This window comes from Electrona antarctica (assembly GCF_951216825.1).
Source record: "Electrona antarctica genome assembly, chromosome: 2".
Classification (NCBI taxonomy): Eukaryota; Metazoa; Chordata; class Actinopteri; order Myctophiformes; family Myctophidae; genus Electrona; species Electrona antarctica.
The window spans coordinates 9,244,688-9,265,122 of NC_136807.1; the positions used below are offsets into that span (position 1 = coordinate 9,244,688).

A 20,435-nucleotide genomic window follows, 5' to 3' on the forward strand; every position below is an offset into this window, starting at 1 on the left:
AGGGGTGGGGGGGGTGGGGGGGGGGGGGGAGACGATCCGGCAGAGCAGCGCTGCAACATGGAGGAGATACTCAGAGTCGCTACAGAATGTGGGTCAGATCTTTAAAGCCACAATCCGAGACTCATTTTATGGATAACACGTTATTGTAATCGATCTGTATGTGGTGAGTATGTTAAAACAGTATAACCAACACCTGTGCAGTGGTTGGAGGTGGTCTCCTTTGAGGAATTTAGACCCTGGTTTTATTGTTATAGGATACCTACTGGTTGACACGTCAATAAGTTATTTGAAGCAGAAGGCACATGGGATTTCACACTATGCACCGCCATTTTTTTTTAAGTTTGAACATCTTTGCAATTGTGTTCACTTTTTGATATTCCTTCAGCTATTGGGTCGATATTACAACACCAGCTGTGTTCGGTGTTATCTAATTTCATAGTTTCAAACATAATGATTGTCATAACTCTAGAAATACTTTTAAAAACATTAAACATCATTTACATTTTTTATCCTTTGAACAGTGACCTCCCAAACATTAAGGATTGCTTTGTAAACTGCAACTATCACCCATTCTGGGCGGGAACCCCTTTTGGTGTTAACATTATGTTATGCTTTATCTATTGAAAAATAGCAGATCTACAAGCTCTACTATTTTTGAAAAATCGAAGAACCACTGACATAGAAACATAGCTTTTTCAGAAAACTGTCAGGATGTAGAAGACATTTTTAGAATCTGATCTCAGGTCAAAAAGATTCCTTAGGCAGGTGATCGTTTACATCAAAGCATCAGTTCCTGAAGGCATTTAATATTCTTCTCACCTATGAGAACAACAATAATATCAGCTTTGCACATTTATGCTCGTAATTATCCAAAAATGACAAACACAAAAAAGTCCCCTTCACTTCATCATCCCTGCAAAAGGAAAATAAAAAGCCTTCATTTTGTGGTCTTGAAGATTTGACTAATTGAGGTCAAAGCCAAAGTAATAAAATTATGAAAGAACACAAAGAGAAGTGGAGACAAATCTGCCAACTGGCACCAGAACCCAATCCACCAACAAAGGACCTCAAATCCAAGCCCAAGTGGGCCTACATACACAAAACTCATCTGAAGCCGAGACTAGCACCATGCTAGAAGCAGCAGCTACTGTCTGTATACTGCCTCATTCATGCACAGCATTGTTCCAGCCATTGTTTAGAAATAGCACAAAAAACAATGGCGTTTAGTCACAACTAGCTCAGCAAAAACAAACCATCGTAAACACCCAAAGTGGAGTGTGCGAAGTAGGCACTTTTAACAACAATAATGCCTGACTTTACTTTACTACTATTATGTTGTGTGCTGTGTTGTCGTGCACTGAAAGGAGAAGATCTACAAGCTTAACAACACGTTGCATCTCAACACGTTGTGAGCTTGTAGATCTGCTATTTTCAGTGTGCAACAACCGTGTGCAACCATGTATATAACTCAGGCTTGGTGAAAAGTTGGACGGTTTGAAAGAAGGCACAATAATGGCCAGGGGAACACCAGATGGTCACACAGAACGCTATACTGTAGGACAGTTCTCAGACAAACCCTGTCCTCGCCAGTAAACAACACCACACAGAACTGGCACTGAACTCAATCCAGCCCTCACAAAGATGTTTGCCTTATCAAGGCATTATGTCTTAGCAAACTAACAGTTATTAAATGCAAAGTCTTTATCTCCTTTTCCTCCTCGGGGCGGTGGCACGCAAGTGTCTTTATTTACTGATAAAAAAATATAGCAGCATAAACAGAAATTTGCTGACTGTCAATATAAACACTGATATAGATTACGACTGCGGAGTAAATATAAATAATAAGAGGCATTTTTTTTAGATACACTGTACAAACTAAAGCCCTCAGTGGACAGCCCGGGGGCTTAGAAAAAGCAAATGCGAAAAGTTTTACAGAGCAATAGAATAATCTTATTTTGAAAGAAGGGGGGGAAAAGAAAGAAAAAAGCAGATTAACAATGGCAGAAGTGGAGTTTCTTACACCCGCAAACTAAAGAAGTGATTTGGGCTTGTTGAGTCTCTTTGCAGATTATGGTTAAAAGGTGCTTTGAAATGCACATGCCCCCCCGACTCTGTTATATTGGACGTATAGCTGAGCACTTGATCTGATGCCCTGTCACTCTGTTGGGGGAGCAGCCTCTTAACGCATTTTGGACTGAGGTCGATTAAGAAAAAGGCTTCTAAATCCTAACATTTTTCTGAAAAACCCATGTTTCTATGTCAGTGGGTGCTCAACCTTTTTCATGTCAAGGACCCCCAGAATTATCTCTATTGGGCCACGGACCCCCATCTCAAAATATGTAGTTCCAGGGACCTCCCAGGAAATATTTTAGTTAAAAATGTTCGCTCTGAAATATATATTCAATGATTTGCGCCACATTTTAACGATTTTTCAAAAATAGCTAAAGCATAACATATTGCTTAAAACACCAAAAGGGGTTCCCGCCGAAAATGGGTTAATACCAGGCTGGAAAGAAGAGGAACAAAAATAGAAAAGGAGGAGGGAAAAAAAGGCATTCTTCACTCTGTCGTGGGGCCTGTCCCCTGTTCTTACATATAGCAAATTGACATGGAGAGGGTTAACAGCTGGTCAAGTTATGACTAAAGATGAGATGAGGGCTTTTCATTGTCATTGCTGTGTGCAGCAGAGTCAATGGTATAGAACACAAACAAAACATTTATATAGTTTTGGAAAACACATGGTTTTTGTGTTCTGTATCCTGAGATGCAAATAAAACATTCATGAAAAGAAAACGAAAAAGTCAAACAAAACATCTTTGTGTGTGTTGTAACAGCAATTGGTTCTTCTAAAAGGGAAATGGAGTAATTCTTACTGCTTCACCCAGCAGATGGCTGCTCAGATAGCTCTGATGAGTGCAGGGGGGGGGGCTGTTAAGGGCCAAGTGTCTTGCTTAGGAACACTTCTACACGTATAACTGAACAGAGGGTCAAACCGGCGACCTTCTAATTCCCAGACGGCCTCTCTAACCCACTCAGTTACGGACGAGGTGTGTTTTAGTGAGAAAACATGGATGCAGTGTTTGTGGAAGATAGATGGATGGAGTAGCAGTAGCAGACATACATGGTGTCGTGGTGGTTGTGGTGGTGGGCTAGCGAGCGTGAATATTCCGAGCATAGTCAGAGGGGGAGAGTGCCAGCAGTTGCATAAATAAGCCCATTAGTTAAAACTGTAAGACAAGCCCCGCTGTTTGAAGCTGAACCCACGGCTCCCCACCCCAAACCCACTTACCCACCACCACCACCACCACCAGCCCCTCGCAGCTGGCTGGCCCCCGAACGGCTGCTCACACACTGGCCGTCACAGTCGGCGGGGAGGGGAGGGCGCAAATTTCTGATTTGTAACACTCTGGGAGCATGTTTATTGTCTTTGTGCATGAGAGCAAACACACACAGTCACACACACACACAGTCTCACACACACACACACACACACACACACACACACACACACACACACACACACACACACAGTCACAGTCACACACACACACACACACACACACACACACACACACACACACACACACACACACACAGTCACAGTCACACACACACACACACACACACACACACAGTCACACACACACACACACACACACACACACACACACACACACACACACACACACACACACACACACACACACACACGCACACACACACACACATATATATAAATAAATAAAAGCGAGGGCGAAAGATTCCGGGGGCAAAGAGCCTAAAGAGCAGAAAATGGGAGATTTTATGGCCGTAAGTGGCGTGGGTGGACGGTTGATTTTTAGACCAAATTGGGCCATGGTGTTAACTCCCAATCACGACTGTGAAACTGGACACACGCCTGTGTGCTTAATTATACATGCCATGTTTCCTCCCGTCCAAGCATTGACCTCTGAAATGATCCTTCATTTTCCTACATATAGTGAGCAAAAAGAATACAGATATTCCTATGGCAATTTTTGTGGGGCTTTTTGTCAGTTGAAACTCAAACATTGATCAAATGAATAAGCTTATTTTATGAAGTTCTTTGACCCTTCAGGCAAGCAATAAATAAATAAATAAATAAATGGCCGTGACTCCCCAGGTCAGGATAAGCCAGTCACCCAGGGGGCATGGGGCTTCAACTGCATTAAACTTCACAGATTGTGTCGTATCAGTAATTTCCTACGCTGCAAGGATCATACAATCTTCCCCCGAATTGACAAATAAAAGTTAGGATCTGTGGACGCACAGTTTAAACGTGAACTTTTAAACCGTGAGTGTTCTGTTTACTCTGAAAGTGTAAAAAGGACACATATATAATAGTCCATTTGCTCCGACTGCTACACTGTCCACGTACGTGAAAAACAGCAGGAAAGGATCCATTTAATGTCACTCACACAAATAGAAGCACAACGACTGAATTAATGCAAGTGAAAATCAATTCAAAAATGTCCTTTTTTACATGATCTGAAGGAAGCTCACCATAAAATGTCACACGCTCCCTTGATTTCGACACTAGTATATACTGTATTTCATGTGCCGCCTGCAAGCCAAAGCTGCTGTTTTGACATGTGGATGTTTTGACATCCACATACATGTGCAGTGGCAGAGGCATCAGCAGTGTTGTTTTTGGCAGCAAATTTTGATTTTAGTTTTAGTCACATTTTAGTCACCTGGAATGTGTTAGTGTTAGTCTAGTTTTAGTCGACTAAATGCCATGAGATTTTAGTCGACCAAATCTACAGTTGATTTAGTCGACTAAAATGTATCTTGGTGGGCATTGATGCCGTCGTAAGGACTGTTTTTACACTTGCTGAAAAAAGCCGATCTACAAGCTCACAACGCGTCGCAGTGTAAAATGACTTATATTGGATCTCTTGTCCACTAGTCCCTTCCTAACATTTTAGTCTAGTTTTTATTTGTTGATGAAATTGTCAGTATATTTAGTCTTAGTTTTAGTCATCATAGCACAGTTTTCATTTGGTTTCCATTTAGTTTTCTTCAGTGGAAAAAGGTAGTCGACGAACATTTTTCGTCTTAGTTTTAGTCGACGAAAACAACACTGGTCATCAGACTTGTTGTGGGGTGTATGTATGCAGCTGCAGTGTGACTTCTCACAGATCTGAGATCTGTCCTCTCATGGTTGTCTAATAAACGCAGGGACCAACGCCATAAACAACAGGCGGCAGCGTTTAACATGACAGGTTTATGGTCAAATAAACGCTGCTCTTTGGAGAGGCCCGTTAGAGATCAATGCACATAGCATTTTTGAATGAATAAAGAGTGAACACTGAGTGACATTGTATTGATTTTAAACGTTTCACAATGATATTGCAATAAACCGTATACGAGATTAAAATCCTCAAGTGTTTGTTAATTCAATTGTAACTCGGAGAGTGTACAATTTCATGTAGGGCCTAACCTGGTCAGATTTGTATACAATCTCACAAGAGTTCATATAAATGCTCTTTGCTTTGCAGTGCATCTGTAGGGATTTATTTTACAGTTGCAATTTGCAAATAATGTGGGGGATTGTACATTGTACAATGCCGAATTGCTGATTATTTTAGGGCATTTTCTTTCTTAACCCATACGGGAACCTCTTTGGGTGTTTTAAGCATTATGTCATACTTTAGCTATTGAAAAATAGCAGATCTAGATCTGCTATTTTTGAAAAATTGTGAAAATGTGGCGGAAATCTTTGAATATATATTCTTTCAGAGCGAACGTTTTTAACTCAAATCTTTGCTTCTAGGGGGATCCCTGGAACAACATATTTTCAGATGGGGGTCCGCAGCCAAATACAGATAATTCTGGGGGTCCTTAACATGAAAAAGGTTGAGCACCACTGACATATAGGAACATAGGTTTTTAAGAAAACTTTTACGATTTTTGTTTAGAATCAGCCTCAGTCCTAACGGTTTAAATGGTAATGTGGAGAATGATAGACGTATTAGACGGCGATGACATGCAGCACAGGCCCGGAGCCAAATGTGAAGCCAGAAGGCTGTTGGATCCACTGACCTCAACCTGGAAACAAACCAGCGTTTGTCCTTTTAAATCACCTCCTCCTGCGAGCTAACTAAGAACACAGTGGAGCTAGAAGCAAGCCTCTTCCTGTCTCGCTGTGCAAAGTGGTTCTCAACTCCAGTCCCGGGGACTCAAATGTACTGGCTGGTTTTCATTCTAACTGCTGGATCAGGAACTGATTTTGAACTGCAGGAATTCAATGCAAAATAGAATAGAAGGGGAGCAGTTGTCTGGATCGGGAGAACCCGGAGTCGATGGGGCACTAGTCTAAACTGTCCACCACATCTCACATACCATTTATTCCCATCTCATAATACCGGGTATGTCATCATTACTTTCACCTGGTACTATATCTGTTGTGACAATGTCAATGTTTTGAACCGACGTGGCGCAATCAACCTTCTCTATCAACATTGCATGTGCAGTGGGGCTCAAGAAATCTTTAGATCCACAAAATAAAAAATGAAATGTATTTGCTGAGCCATGCAGCAACTAGCCAGAAGATTCCTAGATTCAGCCAACATAGATTCCTTTGTTCGGTTAAATAGAAAGGTAGAAAGAAGGTTGGCTGTTATGGTCTGTGGCCAGAGTTTAACACGCTTAAGGAACATCTGTTGCCTTTTTCTTTTGTTTCTCGTCTTCTAATAGTAGTCTGCAAGTGTAACTCCTCCCTTAATCTACTCCCACAATCGGCACGCCCAACCCCTCCCAACCTGTCCTCTGTCCAATCCCCCCCCAACACACACACACACACGCGCGCGCACACACACACGCACACACTTTCCTTTTGGACTGACCAGCGGATCTTGTCCCTGGAACCAATGACAGCCCTTGATGGCCGACTACGCTGTTAATGGTGGCACCTGCTAAGGCTTGTTGCCTTGCAAATCCTGGATGTTGCAGGGTCACGTCTCCTGGGAATGGGAGGGCCGAGTCTAGTCTGAATTCAGCCATGAGTCATTGTCCCAATGATGCTAAATCAGTCCATGGTCCTTTGGCACCATTTAAATATGGGGACCTGAATCAATTTCCATGCATATAACACAGCGTTTGATCTCACCACATTTTCACCATGATTTTTTAGATCCTTATACTATACATATCGTGTGCGGGTGAATGTACATGATTTGGAGTACTGTAGATCCACCAGTGGGAATAGGCCCCATGATGGAACATTTAATTATTCAAGATAACAAAATGCATCAAAGAAAGTTGAAGAGATTCTAACCATTAGTGAGGTATTTCTTAAGGTGTACAGAAATGTATTTACCAAGCATAAATCCACTGAGAATACAAGTCGTGAGTTTACACACAGATGTAATGACTTAAGGTTGTGAAAATATATTTGTATATTTATATAACCATTGTGCTTTCCTGGCGCCGATTATTTTATTCCAACTATGTCTATCATTTTAGTACCTGTAAAATCAAGAATGGAAAATATGTTGGCTCATTGTACATGTATACAATACAGGCTGCTACAGGCCGCTATATCTTTTTAGGATACTTAAGCCATACATGCAAATTCAACATGGCACCTTGAACATGAATCCACGAGAAAAACTGTTCCACAAAAAAATCAAATGCACTCACTGGCACATTCAACACGGTGCTGGAGCTCGATGTGTCACCTCAACTGTGAAAAGTAAACGTTTCCCTCTCCCTCGTGTCCCTGGTCTCTCTTTTTGCCGCCTTCTCTGATTAGCATATTTCCCTCCGAGTGCGGAGACACCTGCTGCCCAGAGTGGGCGTGCATAACACAGGGCTTTACTTCAAACACACCAAGAGGCCAGCGAAGCCTGCCGCATTGACTCCACCAGAGCCACCCCTCCCACTGCAGATGTACATTAATGCAAAGAAGAAGAAGAATTAGAAATATCAATCGGCCTGCCAGACAAAATGGTGAAGCCTTCCCCCTTTTAGCATTTCGCCCGTTGTCTTGCTCAATCGTGTCACTTTTGAGAGAGCCCATTCAGAAGTATTCATGAATCTGCCTTTCAGGCACAATGGCCTCTAGTTTATAAACTGTCAGGTTGACTGAAGCCTTTGCTATATTATTGTTTCCTTCCCTTTAATAAACTTTTAGAGGAGTTCATCAACTCCCCAGAATAGCTAAACTGAGCCCACAGACACAAATAAAAGGCTGGCCTGCATGCTCCACCACTTCTCTTTCTTTAGTGACTGCTTGTCACTAGACTCTGTTGGGAAAGCATGGGGGTTGTTTTAGTCAACAGACTCAACACTCAGATCGTCACCAAACATCTGTACAGGGCAAGGAGGCTAAATGACAAAACTCACAAACAACTTATTTTCAAATTAAATCTCGGAATCATGAGAGGCTGCTTGCATTTCAAAGTGTTTTAACGTCAGCTCTGTCAACTGCATGAGCTGTTGTAGACTTTTGATTATATAGGTTAAAGATTTTACTAGTAGATACAAGCACATATATTAGTATTTATATCCTCTATTTTCACTAATGATATGGGGCTTAAGTGGTTAAAGAGATGATAAACAAAATGCAATATGCAACATGAGGCTAAATGAAAGCAGAGAAAATAAATGCAATTTCATGCCTGAAGAATTAAATCCGACTCAAATCAGGATACCGCTGATTTTGACACATCAGGCCATTGTTTAGCTGTAAATATTTGGCCAAACGTATTCCATTCTACACCAGAAATAATTCAACTCAGGTGAGACCCACATAAAAAAGGAGACAAATCAGTTACTTTGCTGGAATTCTAATGGATTGTACATTTTCAGTCTGGTCACATTGATATAGTTTATCAGACATATTTTTAAGTCATAATAAAACATGATAAAATCAATATAATTTCCTCACTAGCATTCTAATCTGACTTATTTTCTTCATAAAACAAAAACCCTTAAATTAAAGATATATGTGTCTCCTGTATTTCTCCATGTGTCTTCCTTATTTTTGTATAAACCTGCATAAAGAGTGACAATTAATTAAGTTCAATACCCCAAATATCTTAGAAATGCACTTGCTCACCACATAACTGAGGGCAGTGGTGCACCTCAGTGTTGTGCAAAATCAAATTATATGAAACGTGGTAGTGCACCCACAGGGTGTGACCCTCTTTAATGAATAAATAAATGTACAAACCTAAAATCTACATGAGCGTATACAGTATGAGAAAGTAACTCTTGAGCTTACAAGTTACTCGCATATTATTCCCTTACAGTGTATTAAATGTGTGGCGCAAATTATTTTAATGCAATGACTTGGAAATAGCAAGTAATCCACTTTCATACCTCAGCAGCGTGAACGTTTGCTCTATAAAAAAAAAGAAACTGCAAGGCCTTTATGGCAGGCTCCATAATCTCTGTATATTTAAGGTCATTTCATAGCCAATTACACTGGACGGCTGCATTTTGTGAATGCGATTTTACTCTAAGGGCTGATAGAGAATAGCATGAATAAGCTATCTAATAGCCGCACAGGAAGAAAGACTATTGTCAGGGAATTTCTAACAGGATTTTAGACATGATTTTTCCTCATTCATAATGTCATTCCCTTCTTTTGCTTCGACAATTTCCCCACGACCCTCACATTAAAAGGTCTAGGTGCAATCAGTTATGCACACTTGGATTTAGCCCAACAAGTAACTCTTATGTCATCTATTATTCACGTTTCATGTGAAACCATTACATTAACATAATATTGTGCAGTCATTGATTTCTGTGGTACTGTATAGGGTCAGCTGACAGCCATTTATTGTCTTTATAAAAATAACAAATAGCAATTTATTTTGTCATTGTGACAATATTGATCTGTGCCTGCATGTGTTGCCCCCCCCCCCCCCCCCCCAACAAAGTTTATCAATCTTTCATCAAAGTGTGTGTGTGTGTGTGTGTGCGTGCGTGTAAACGGATATCTACTTCGATTGCCACATGAAAATAAAAATTACATAACATTAACATACAACTTTTGTAGCCTGTTTTGTCAACACCAAACCAAAGCTATAGCAGGCCCGGCTATATGTTTTAATATAGGATGGATTCCATGAGAGACCAGGCCCCTGCAGCAGCCAGTGCCAAATCCCTACACATGTGGTCTAATGAACCAGTCATGCACGAAATATCAAGTTAAGCAGACGGACACAATGAGCCTCCTCGGGCTCTCCAACTGTATTGAAATATACGGCATGTCTCCTTCAAAGTGAACTGATATAACATCTCTATATAACTGACGCACTGATTAAATGTTTTGTATTTGGTAATTAGGGTAATCGACATGCATAGACAATTAGGCCTATATATACACCGTGACTGTCTTAAGACGCACAGCAACGGGGCAAGGAGTTCTCTGACCTTGGGTGAATTCTCTGTCTCGCCAAGGGTTCAATTAATGAACAAAACGTGGTGACATTTTATTAATTTGTGTTCTGTTCGCCATATTGTTGTTTGGGCTTTTTTCCCCCTCCTCTCTTCTTCTCGAGGTCGTTTATTTCTTTGTCCTGTGTGTATCGTTTTCAAACGGAGCAGCATTAATGCTGTGCCCAAGGCTTCTGACTGCCCTCAACCCCGTTTTGCCAATTTCTTCTTTGTGAACGGCATCTCTTTTGTTCGCTGATCAGCCTCCCATTGGGTCGCCAGACGAGATTCTTGGCATTTGTCGGCAAAATGAAAGTGGGATTAGGGGATGGCTACTGAACACTCCATGGCAAAGAAGTGGGCTGCTATTCTCCCATTCAAAAACCCCTTTTCCCAATTTAGTAGCTCCTCTTTACATATATTTGTTTTCTCAAAGACGCCATTGAGAAGTCCCCAAAGACACGAGGAATAAAGGAAAATCAACAAGTAGGCCAGCCCAGCGAAACGGATGAAGTCTTGATGGATCTTTAAAAGGAGAAGAGGCACATTTTGTGGACTATAGGCTATACATATCCCTGTCTTCATTTAAACCTATCGCAATAGAGATAACGTTTGTGTGTGTAGCATATATCTCTCAAATATATAACCGCATCCGACAGAATATAGTCAAAGCACAATAATTAAGACAGAATATTATGAGACAGGTGGAATTGTATATATAGGCCATAAAATGTATACAATAACCTGATACGTGTCCGTTTTGTAACAATATCAACAAGCAACATCGATTTAAATGACATTTCAAATTTCACTAATACAACCAGTGGCAACATGAAATAGGACCTCCAAATAAGGTTGTATTTCACGTTAGATATACATTCCAGAGGCTATTCGTTTGCCTGACTCAGTCAGTGCCAGATCATGCTGACCCAGGTTAAACAAATTACAAACATCGTTGACCCCTGGGTTGGCCGCTCGTGCTTTCATCTAAAAATAGAACTAGAAACCCCGACGTCAGAAAAGAATTAACGAGCCTGCAGATTGGCTGCACGGGTGCGTTACGTTTAGGGTTAATTGGATTCGTTGCTGTGACGCTGTCTGGCGGAAAGAAATAACCTGTGTTGTTATAATGCAATCCAATGTAGTTATTATAGTCACAAGATCTTGTTAATATATATACTTTTTCATTGGTTAAATATTTATAAAACCCACAGACACATCTTGACTTAACTTAACTATAAAAAATACCAGATATACATAAAGCTTGCATCTTTGTGAGCTTGCATTTGCTATGAGGAAGTATAATTTGCGGAAACAAATATCTATTAAAAAAGGTTGAAATATTGACATACGAGCTTTCTGCCCGACAGCGATGTTACGTTGTATAGCTTAAATTATTGAAGAAGAGGATTATTATAGCCTTTCGGGAGGGGAAATCCCCATAGCCACAGCAGACCTTACAGCCGGCTATATATATTCCAAAAAGTGAAAAATTCTCTTTAAACAGACACAGAGACACCCCATAATAATTCAACGGAGATCCGAGGACTATATATCGCGTTGGCGGTGCATGGTGGCACGCCACGCACGCCCAAATGGGCCCCTCGTTGCCCCGTGCGCGCACGCACGCACGCACGAAGGGGGGGGGGGGTGTTTTAATTAATAGACGGGCAGGCTTGAAAGCGGCGCTGGCACCCAGTAATATGATGAAGTCCCATTGTGGCGGTGTCTCCACCAATGTTTCTGATAAGCGAAAGCACCGAAGGATCAAAGGCTCCATAAGCCTCTGCATGCTGCAGTTTCCCCTATGAAGGAAGGAAGCCGCCTGCCTCGACGCTTCCTTTCCTCACCTCCTTTTTCCTCCCCTTCTCTTTAAAAATAAATAAATAAATAATGCAATAATAATAAATCTGAAATCTGAAAACACACGACGTGAAATCCCCTTTATGACAAACCACCGGGCTGACGGGTCAGCACAGCTGGTGAAAGAAGAGAGTACTCAGATTTCTTCCTCTTGTTTTACTTATAAAGTATATAGGCTAATACTCCTTCGTTACAAGTATAGGCCTGTAAAAGTCATGCATTCATATTGAGGTTGTACTTTTCAAAATCATTATAATTAGTAAATCCGTTGTTATGTTCATCATCCCTTTAATGCCATATGGGGCTGATTTGATGTGCTGCTTAACCTACATAAATAATAATGTATCGGTTAATGTAAGCCTATAGACAGCCTTATATGACTATGTCGTAAAACTATTAATAACTTACAATCTGCCAAGTAAACAAGATGTCAAATAAGTATACTGCATGGGGTACAATGTACATTTGTACAAATAATGTACAATATTTGCAATAAGTTAAAAAGTACCGTATAGTTAAAACGAACCATATATGGTTCGTTTTAACTATACGGTACTTTAATGTAGCCTAGTAACTTCCACTTGGTCATGATTTTTTTCCCTCCAGAAGTAATCTAATTTAAAGGTCAATATAATAACAACATATATATGGAAGCATCGCCCCTCCCAGTGCCATCCTCTGACCCGTGATGAGCGGACACACAACTAAACGGCTGTTTGATGTGAAGGAACTGGAGGCTGGAGCTCCATTTTATTACGTGATGGTTCACCTCATATCCACGGCTTTATTTTTACATTATGGGGAGAATGCACTGAGCTATATTAAAGAGTAAAAAAATGTTTATAGTATACATATTTATTCATATTATAGGCCTATTATTATTATTTCAACAACAATAACATAATAATAACAATCATGATAATAATATATGCCTAACAATAATAATAATACATAAATAATATAAATTATGAATATACTATAAAATATTGTAATAATATTCGATCCGGCGCCGCATGCAGAATTTTGTATGGTGCATCATTCGGAGAGAGGTATATCTTATATAGCGGGCCGAGCGGGCTAAAGGGGGAGGTTAATCCCATGCATTGAATACATTGATGCACTGCAGTAGGACGAGGTGTTATCTACACACAACATTTGGGTCTCCCTCAATTTCAACCCAGCAGCGAGAAAGTGGAGATGCTGCATGCATGGTATACTCTACTCTACTCGACGCCCGAGGAACGAGGAAGAAATGTAATAATAAACTTCATGTCCACACACTTTCACTGCCCCCCCTTCCCCCCCTTCACTCTAATACTTATACAAGTTATACAGTATAGGCTGCATATGAGGAAAGAAGGATATCATTTTAAATCATCACCTGTCCTCATGGCCTTTTGTAGACCTGCATGTCGGCTATTTCGTGTCATACCTGCAGCACACGATTGAATCGATTCAAAGATGTTAAACTAAATCCATAACGCGATTAAACAGCAGCAGCAGTCAGTCAGTCTGTACAGATCTGAGACCATGCAGCAAATGACTGACGGACTGACACGCTGTCCCTGCGCTGGCTTCTTGCCCACTCACAGCAATCGGCAAATCCCGACTGCTCCCAATTTGATTAGAGCGAAAAGCTCAGGTAATCCACGCGGTTTGTTCAAGTGTCGGTTGCCCCCCTTCCATCAAGCAGGCTATACTGAGTGGGCACGTCTGCGACATTGGTTTAATCAAAGCCAATATTGTTTTCGGACTGTATAACTGTCTGACTGTCCGGCAAACACATCCCCGGGGAAGCATCCTCATCGTGGCAAAGTATTATGATTTTTCGATACAGAAAAGAAAATATAGGCCAGTCGGTTTTAAATCGGCATAGGCCTAAAGCCTATATAGGGCATATTGGCCAATTTAAGAGCAATTGGATTCTGATTAAGTCCATAAAGCTTTTGCGCACATATCTATTACATTATGCTATAGCCACATTAGCCACCCGCATAGCCATACACCGTTCTATATATACTGCCATTTCCCCATCGCTGTCAAATTTTCAACATTACAGAAAAAATATTAAACTTTCAATGCCAAAGACTGCTCATTGGGGCCAGCCAGAACCCTTCATTGCCAACAATCCTCTCATGTCAAATATGTAAGCGAACATCAAATTGAAAGTGATAAAACATCAAACACACATGACCCCATGAGCAATCCCACTCCCGTTCTGACCATCTGAACCCTGCCTGCGGAATAAAATTGAAGTCAACCAACTTTGAAGTTGCTCTCCTCTCTCCCCAAGATTTGGGTGAGAAGATAGATTGTATGGCTTTAAAAAAAAACATAAAACAAATGAAATAAATATATAAACATCATCTAAATAACGAAAAAAGAAAACTATATAAATCGCATAAATTTGCGCCCGGGGCCAGCCGCGAAGTGAGCCGGATAGACATGAAAGTGAAAAGAAATAAAAGGCTCAATTTAATCTGCTTTAAACCCCTTCAACACAACGTGTGTGCTTGAAACTCTGAGAGTGAGGGGCTGATAGGGGATAAATACATTTCCTACCATGCCTGCGAGCTATTACACCCCTCGCGAACACAGACGCCCATTCAACTAGACACCGGTTTCATTACGAGCTGTAATAAGTCTTAACGTTATTAAATGCCAGGCCGGGTGATAGAATGAAACAAGCGCAGAGACAGATCTTCATTTTTTTAAAGAATTTAAAACAGGGGACAGTTGAGTTGATAACTCGGCATCAAAAACGAACGTCACCATGAAAGCAAAACGTGAGCACAAACTCAACGGGGGTTGAGATGAGACGATATTCTAAAAAAACCCTCCAAAACCACCAGCAGAAAAGATCTACCTGGCACTGAGGTATACATGGGGCCATTATTTGGTCTGACATTTGCGAGAATAAAACACAAAGAATTGTCAATATTCATCCACCAGATCATCGCAGGACATGTACCACACATGAACTAAATATCCTTGAGAAACAACATCACTAGTAGGCCCTTATTATATTATTCACTATTATTATTTTCCATATTTTTTTCTGTTCCTTCTATTTGCAGTTTAAAAAAAAAAAATATTGACAAAATATGAATCGCTGTATTAAGTGTAGCCTATAAGTGACAAATAAATCCCTCTTGATTCTCTTGAAAGTGGCCCATGCCTCTAATTTATAGACGCTGTGCTTTTGAGGGGTCTGTCTTTGTATATCTGGATCCTTCAATGGAGAAGTCTGGAGGCTTAAGTTCAAACTCAAGTGCAAAAAGAAAACACGTCCAGGTTTTGAAGCCACCGTTTACGCAATATAAACGTTTGATCACCATGGCATGCATGGCTGAAGACAGACTATGTTCCCCCCCTTCAAAGAAAAATAAATCCTATTCCTAACACATAATGTCATATTGCACTTTAAAATAATGTTTAAAAGTCATTGGTGGTGGCTTTAAACGGTTTTACGAAAACATTGGGCCTATATATTTTTTTACGAGCAGCCAGTTTGAATCATAAAAGCCCCTAATTTAAGCCTTAACCAAATAGCCGACCCGGTTGCCCTGTTATCAATAGCCCATATAGCTCTATGAAATTGACCTTAAACGCCTGCCTCACACAACCCCTGTGGTTTAAGACGGACTGTCGCCTGCTGGCGGTAATTGATATTGATTGTCACATTTGGTCACCTGTCAGTATCAGTTTCAAGGGACCGTTTAACTGCAACGCCCGGAGGAGTTTGTTGTGCAAATGGTTCTTTATAGTCCCCCAACGCTGCTATACCCGTCAAATCTCATGATAAATAATTAAGCAGCTCAGTCTCTTGCTGGCAAACATCTTAAGAGGGGAAATAATCGAGGATTCCATGTCGACAAAACGTTATTGTACTCCCATTTGCAATTTCTCACCAGTTTCCATCCAGCTATGATGAGCACATGAGTTGCAACTGCAAACCAATCTTTTTTTTTCTGAAAGGAGGACTTTGAAAGCACGCATTAAATATAAATGTAGGCCTACCTTTGTCGCCGAGAATTCCGTCAATGCTGTGTTTAGTTCTCTTCTCGCCGTCTTCATCTTTTTTATCACAATCGTCCTCATCGTCCTTTTTCCCAAACCGTCCCCGCAGAACACGGCTTATTGAGCTCACTGAAAGAACGGTATTCTATGGTAAGCTAATAGATCTAATGGAAATTAAAACATGGTCCAGTTTTACAGCAGAAAATAACCTAAGTAATAATATAACAAGCCATTGAAGCCAATACACGACTTTATCCTAGCCTACGATGATGAAAATAATAATAATAAGGGTAATAATAATAATAATACCTTTATTTCTCCTGTATTTGGATGGCAACCCCAGTCTCAATTTTGTTCAGAACTTTGTAGCCAATTTGCATTTTTAAACAAATTCATTTTATTGCCTAAATTGATTGATTGGATTAATACAAGGGGAAATAGTTGGGGGATTAAAAAACGTGTCTTACCAGAAGAGGCCTCACCTGAGGGAACTGTGCTTCTGTCACACACTCCGTCCTTCAACAACTTATCTCGGATCTCCCAGCTGAACATGCCGGGGTTGTCTCGCTTGTATTCCTCGATGCGTTTCTCCACGTCGGGCGTCGCTACCTGCTGCTGGGAAACAAGCAGCGAGGACCGCGGAGAGGAGTATAGCGAGGCGCGGGGCGGGAAAGAGCCAAGAACGTATGGAGGGAAAGGAGAAACAACATTGGAATGTTTAGTTTTTTTTTTTAGTTCGACAACCTATAGCTTTGGATCTGTCTATCTGTCAATATAAACAAATCAAATAATAGCCTATAATAATGATGATATAGGCCTAATGATATACAAGAACCTATAGGCTAAATACAATCTATATTCTCACTCTGGGCTTGCTGCCTCCGATCGCCCCGGGTCTGATGGAGCCGGTCTCCTGGTACCGGCACAGGATTTTGGACACGCAGCCGTGGGAGACCCTCAGCTGTCTGGAGATGACACACGGCCGGATGCCGTGGTGGGCCATCTCCACTATCTTGTGTCGGATGTGGTTCGGCAGCGGCCTCCCGTTGATAAACACACCGCCGAGCTGGTTCACTCGACCCTGACCCAGGGGCGTCGACACTGTATAGTGCGCGCACACACAACACACACACACACACACACACACACACACACACACACACACACACACACACACACACACACACACACACACACACACACACACATGTACACACGTACACACACACACACACACACACACACACACACACACACACACACACACACACACACACACACACACACACACACACGGGGACTGGTGAGAAGTCGTTGGCACCATTAAAGAGACATTTGCAGCATTCAAGGCATGTCTTCTCCATTTCGTTTTATAGGCATGAGTTGAGTGGATGCATTAACGCTGATGATTTTCAAAATAAAACGTAATATATATATTTAATTATTTATGTATATTATTTATGTATATTATTTATGTATTTATTTATTTATGTATTTATTGTATTGTTTGTTTGTTTCATGTCACCAAAATCTATAGGCCATGCAGGGCCTGGGTCTGGTCTGAAACAACTGCACCAGCAGTCGGCGAAAGCCACCGCATATAGTCGCAGGCCTATATGCAATAATTAACTGAATATGCGCCCTAATTTATATAAATAATTGAGTCCCGTGTAGAAAATGAGCGGCGGCCTGCATGTGGTCTGGATTTGCCATTAATCACAAAGCACTTGAAGGCTCAGCCCCGCCGGTGTGAAGAGCGTGGTCTCGTCCGGGCTCATTATTCACCGGCATGCTGTCCAAATATTGATGTAATCCTTTGATTCTTCGTTTTGCTGTGTATTTTACTTTAATTTCCCGCAGCAGGACACTCGAGGAAATCCCGAGGATCTTGGCTATAGCGTCGAGCTCCGTGTTCCTGCCTGGGGATTTGTTTTTGGGCCACTTGAGCACGAAGTTTGGCCGGCGAGACGCTCACATATCATGGACGATTAATACATGCAAATGTTGTTGTAAAAAAAAAAGAAAAAAGAAAAAGAAAGAAAAGGCCGTATAGATTATATTCACACTCCCGTTTATAAAATATCACAATGATTATATAATAGGCCTATAACAAATTAACAAAAGCATGCAGTTTGGTCCTATTTTATTTCATATTTTTTAAATTTGATATTTTCAAGTTCAAGTTCAAGTTTAAGTGATACTCCCAAAAATATCTTGTTGAAGGCTGCAATGCTCAGTATTAATCTGACCCTTAACTCAGAAAGTGTAGTACAAAGTGTACTATACTGTATATAGAGCATAGGCCTACTCGATAACATATACAAATAAGGTCAAAACAATTTCCCCATCCAATGTAAAAAGGGCTCGCAGAACAATAAGCTCCTACCTTCCAGAGGAAAGCCAGTCCGTGGGTAGTTCTGTCCAGGCGCCGGTCGCATCATTCGTGGTACTGATCCTGGCAAACACGACATTCTAGCGTTATAACACAGCCGAGCTTCTCCGTCCCAGACCAAGTCCAGACTTGTCGGCGAAATGTGCTTGAAATATATATGAAAATACAATGGACTGTCCCAAATAATCAATGAAGAACACAGCAGCGAGGGAAATGACAAAACTCATCCAACGTGTGCACCTCTCAAAAATGTAACTGCTCCTTCTTCCATGTGCTAAAAAAAAACAACTAGTTGTGCAGGTTGCGCGATGGTGTTGGCGAGGGGAGGGGGGTGGAGGGGGGGTCATGCACCAAAATAAAGACAAGAATCAGAAAGAAAGTGTGTGTGCGTGTGGAGGTGGAGGAGGGAGGGAGGGAGGGAGCGAGGGGTGTCCCTTACACTCTCGAGCAGGCAAAGGTTGCTTAATTCTTTAGAGCGTTTTTCCTAAAAGGTCTTATGGTGTTTTGATTTGTAGAAGTCCGCCTGAGCACCAGGGTGCTATAGTTTAAAGCGGAGAACTTTTTAGTTGCATCCATGGCCGTGGGAGGGACGAGGGCCGCGCCGTGCTCCGATAGGCTCCCAGACTGTCTTATATTCATAAGGGGGAAGTTCCCCCCATGCAGCCAATGGACCGGGAACCAAATACAACGACGCTAAAGGGGCCTAAAAAACACTAAAAACACCCTTTCCCCCTAAATGTCTCCCCCATTTATTTTATTTTATAGAAGTGTATTATTTGCACGTCTCTATATGTTCTGATGAATTGAAAATAGTGGACCCATGTTGTAAACAAGTGTATCCACCGCCCACCCCTTTTTCTCCTCACTGTATGTTTCTTTTCCCTTTTTACCTCCCTTATGATGAAATCCTGTTCTGTTCTTTGACTATATAGAAGTGTCTCTAAATGTTTTGATGAATTGAACAAGGTGGACCCTCTTGTCCACTCACTCACGTCTTTGTATTGAGTTTGTGCTTGAAATGTACTGTAATTCTGCAAACTGTAGTAATACAGTAAATACTGTAATACATATTTCAATCAATCAATCAATGCTTTATCATGCATGTCATCGACAGTATAACATGTTTTTGTTTGACTTGTGTTTTCGTTTGAAATGTAGGCCTACCTACCCTTTCTGCATTAGCCTTAGCCTACTGTGAAATACAAATTTTAAAACAATCAATCAAACCACTTGAACCCCATATATTCTCGGGGATATATGGCCTATACGCTATTTTTGGGAAGAGATTTGAGGGGAAAGCCAAGACCCAACTCAGGTCTCGACTCAACCAACTCAAGGCCTGCAGGAGTTCATGATTCAAATCATCATCAATGAACTGTCTCTGGATTCATTCATTGGATTCATTCACTGTCCCTTCCCTCGATTAATCAAATTAAGAAACAAAACAAATTGGTATAGCCTATACCCCATGGTCAATTTGACATGTTTTTGCAACAGACTGAGAAGGCCTATATAATTACACAAGTCCAAAAGTCTGCTTCTTCTTATAGAACACTTTTCATTTATGTGGAAATAAGCGTATTAACACAATTAATAGCAACAATTAAGGACAGCTTTGCGCTCTTGCGGACAGACATGCATCATGTGATGTGACCCAGTTTTTCTATGTAAGTGAGTGATTTTAGGGTTAGTTAGGGTGATAACTGCTATTCTAGAACATAATTTCAGCATCGCGCTTTCATCGAGACAGAGG

General features: G+C 41.1%; 1 protein-coding gene across 1 annotated transcript in view; it reads right to left on the bottom strand.

The window, feature by feature from the left end:
* LOC306931651 (paired box protein Pax-7-like) overlaps positions 1-18,783 on the bottom strand; it is a 77,722-nt gene extending 58,939 nt beyond the window's left edge. The window contains exons 1-4 of the mRNA XM_079513150.1: positions 18,677-18,783; positions 17,156-17,391; positions 16,773-16,902; positions 16,291-16,419 (exon numbers count right to left, since the gene is read on the bottom strand). Coding sequence (XP_079369276.1) covers positions 16,291-16,419; positions 16,773-16,902; positions 17,156-17,391; positions 18,677-18,761 — 580 coding nt within the window. The 5' untranslated portion in view covers positions 18,762-18,783. The remainder of the gene's footprint in view (positions 1-16,290; positions 16,420-16,772; positions 16,903-17,155; positions 17,392-18,676) is intronic.
* Positions 18,784-20,435: the final 1,652 nt, after the last annotated feature.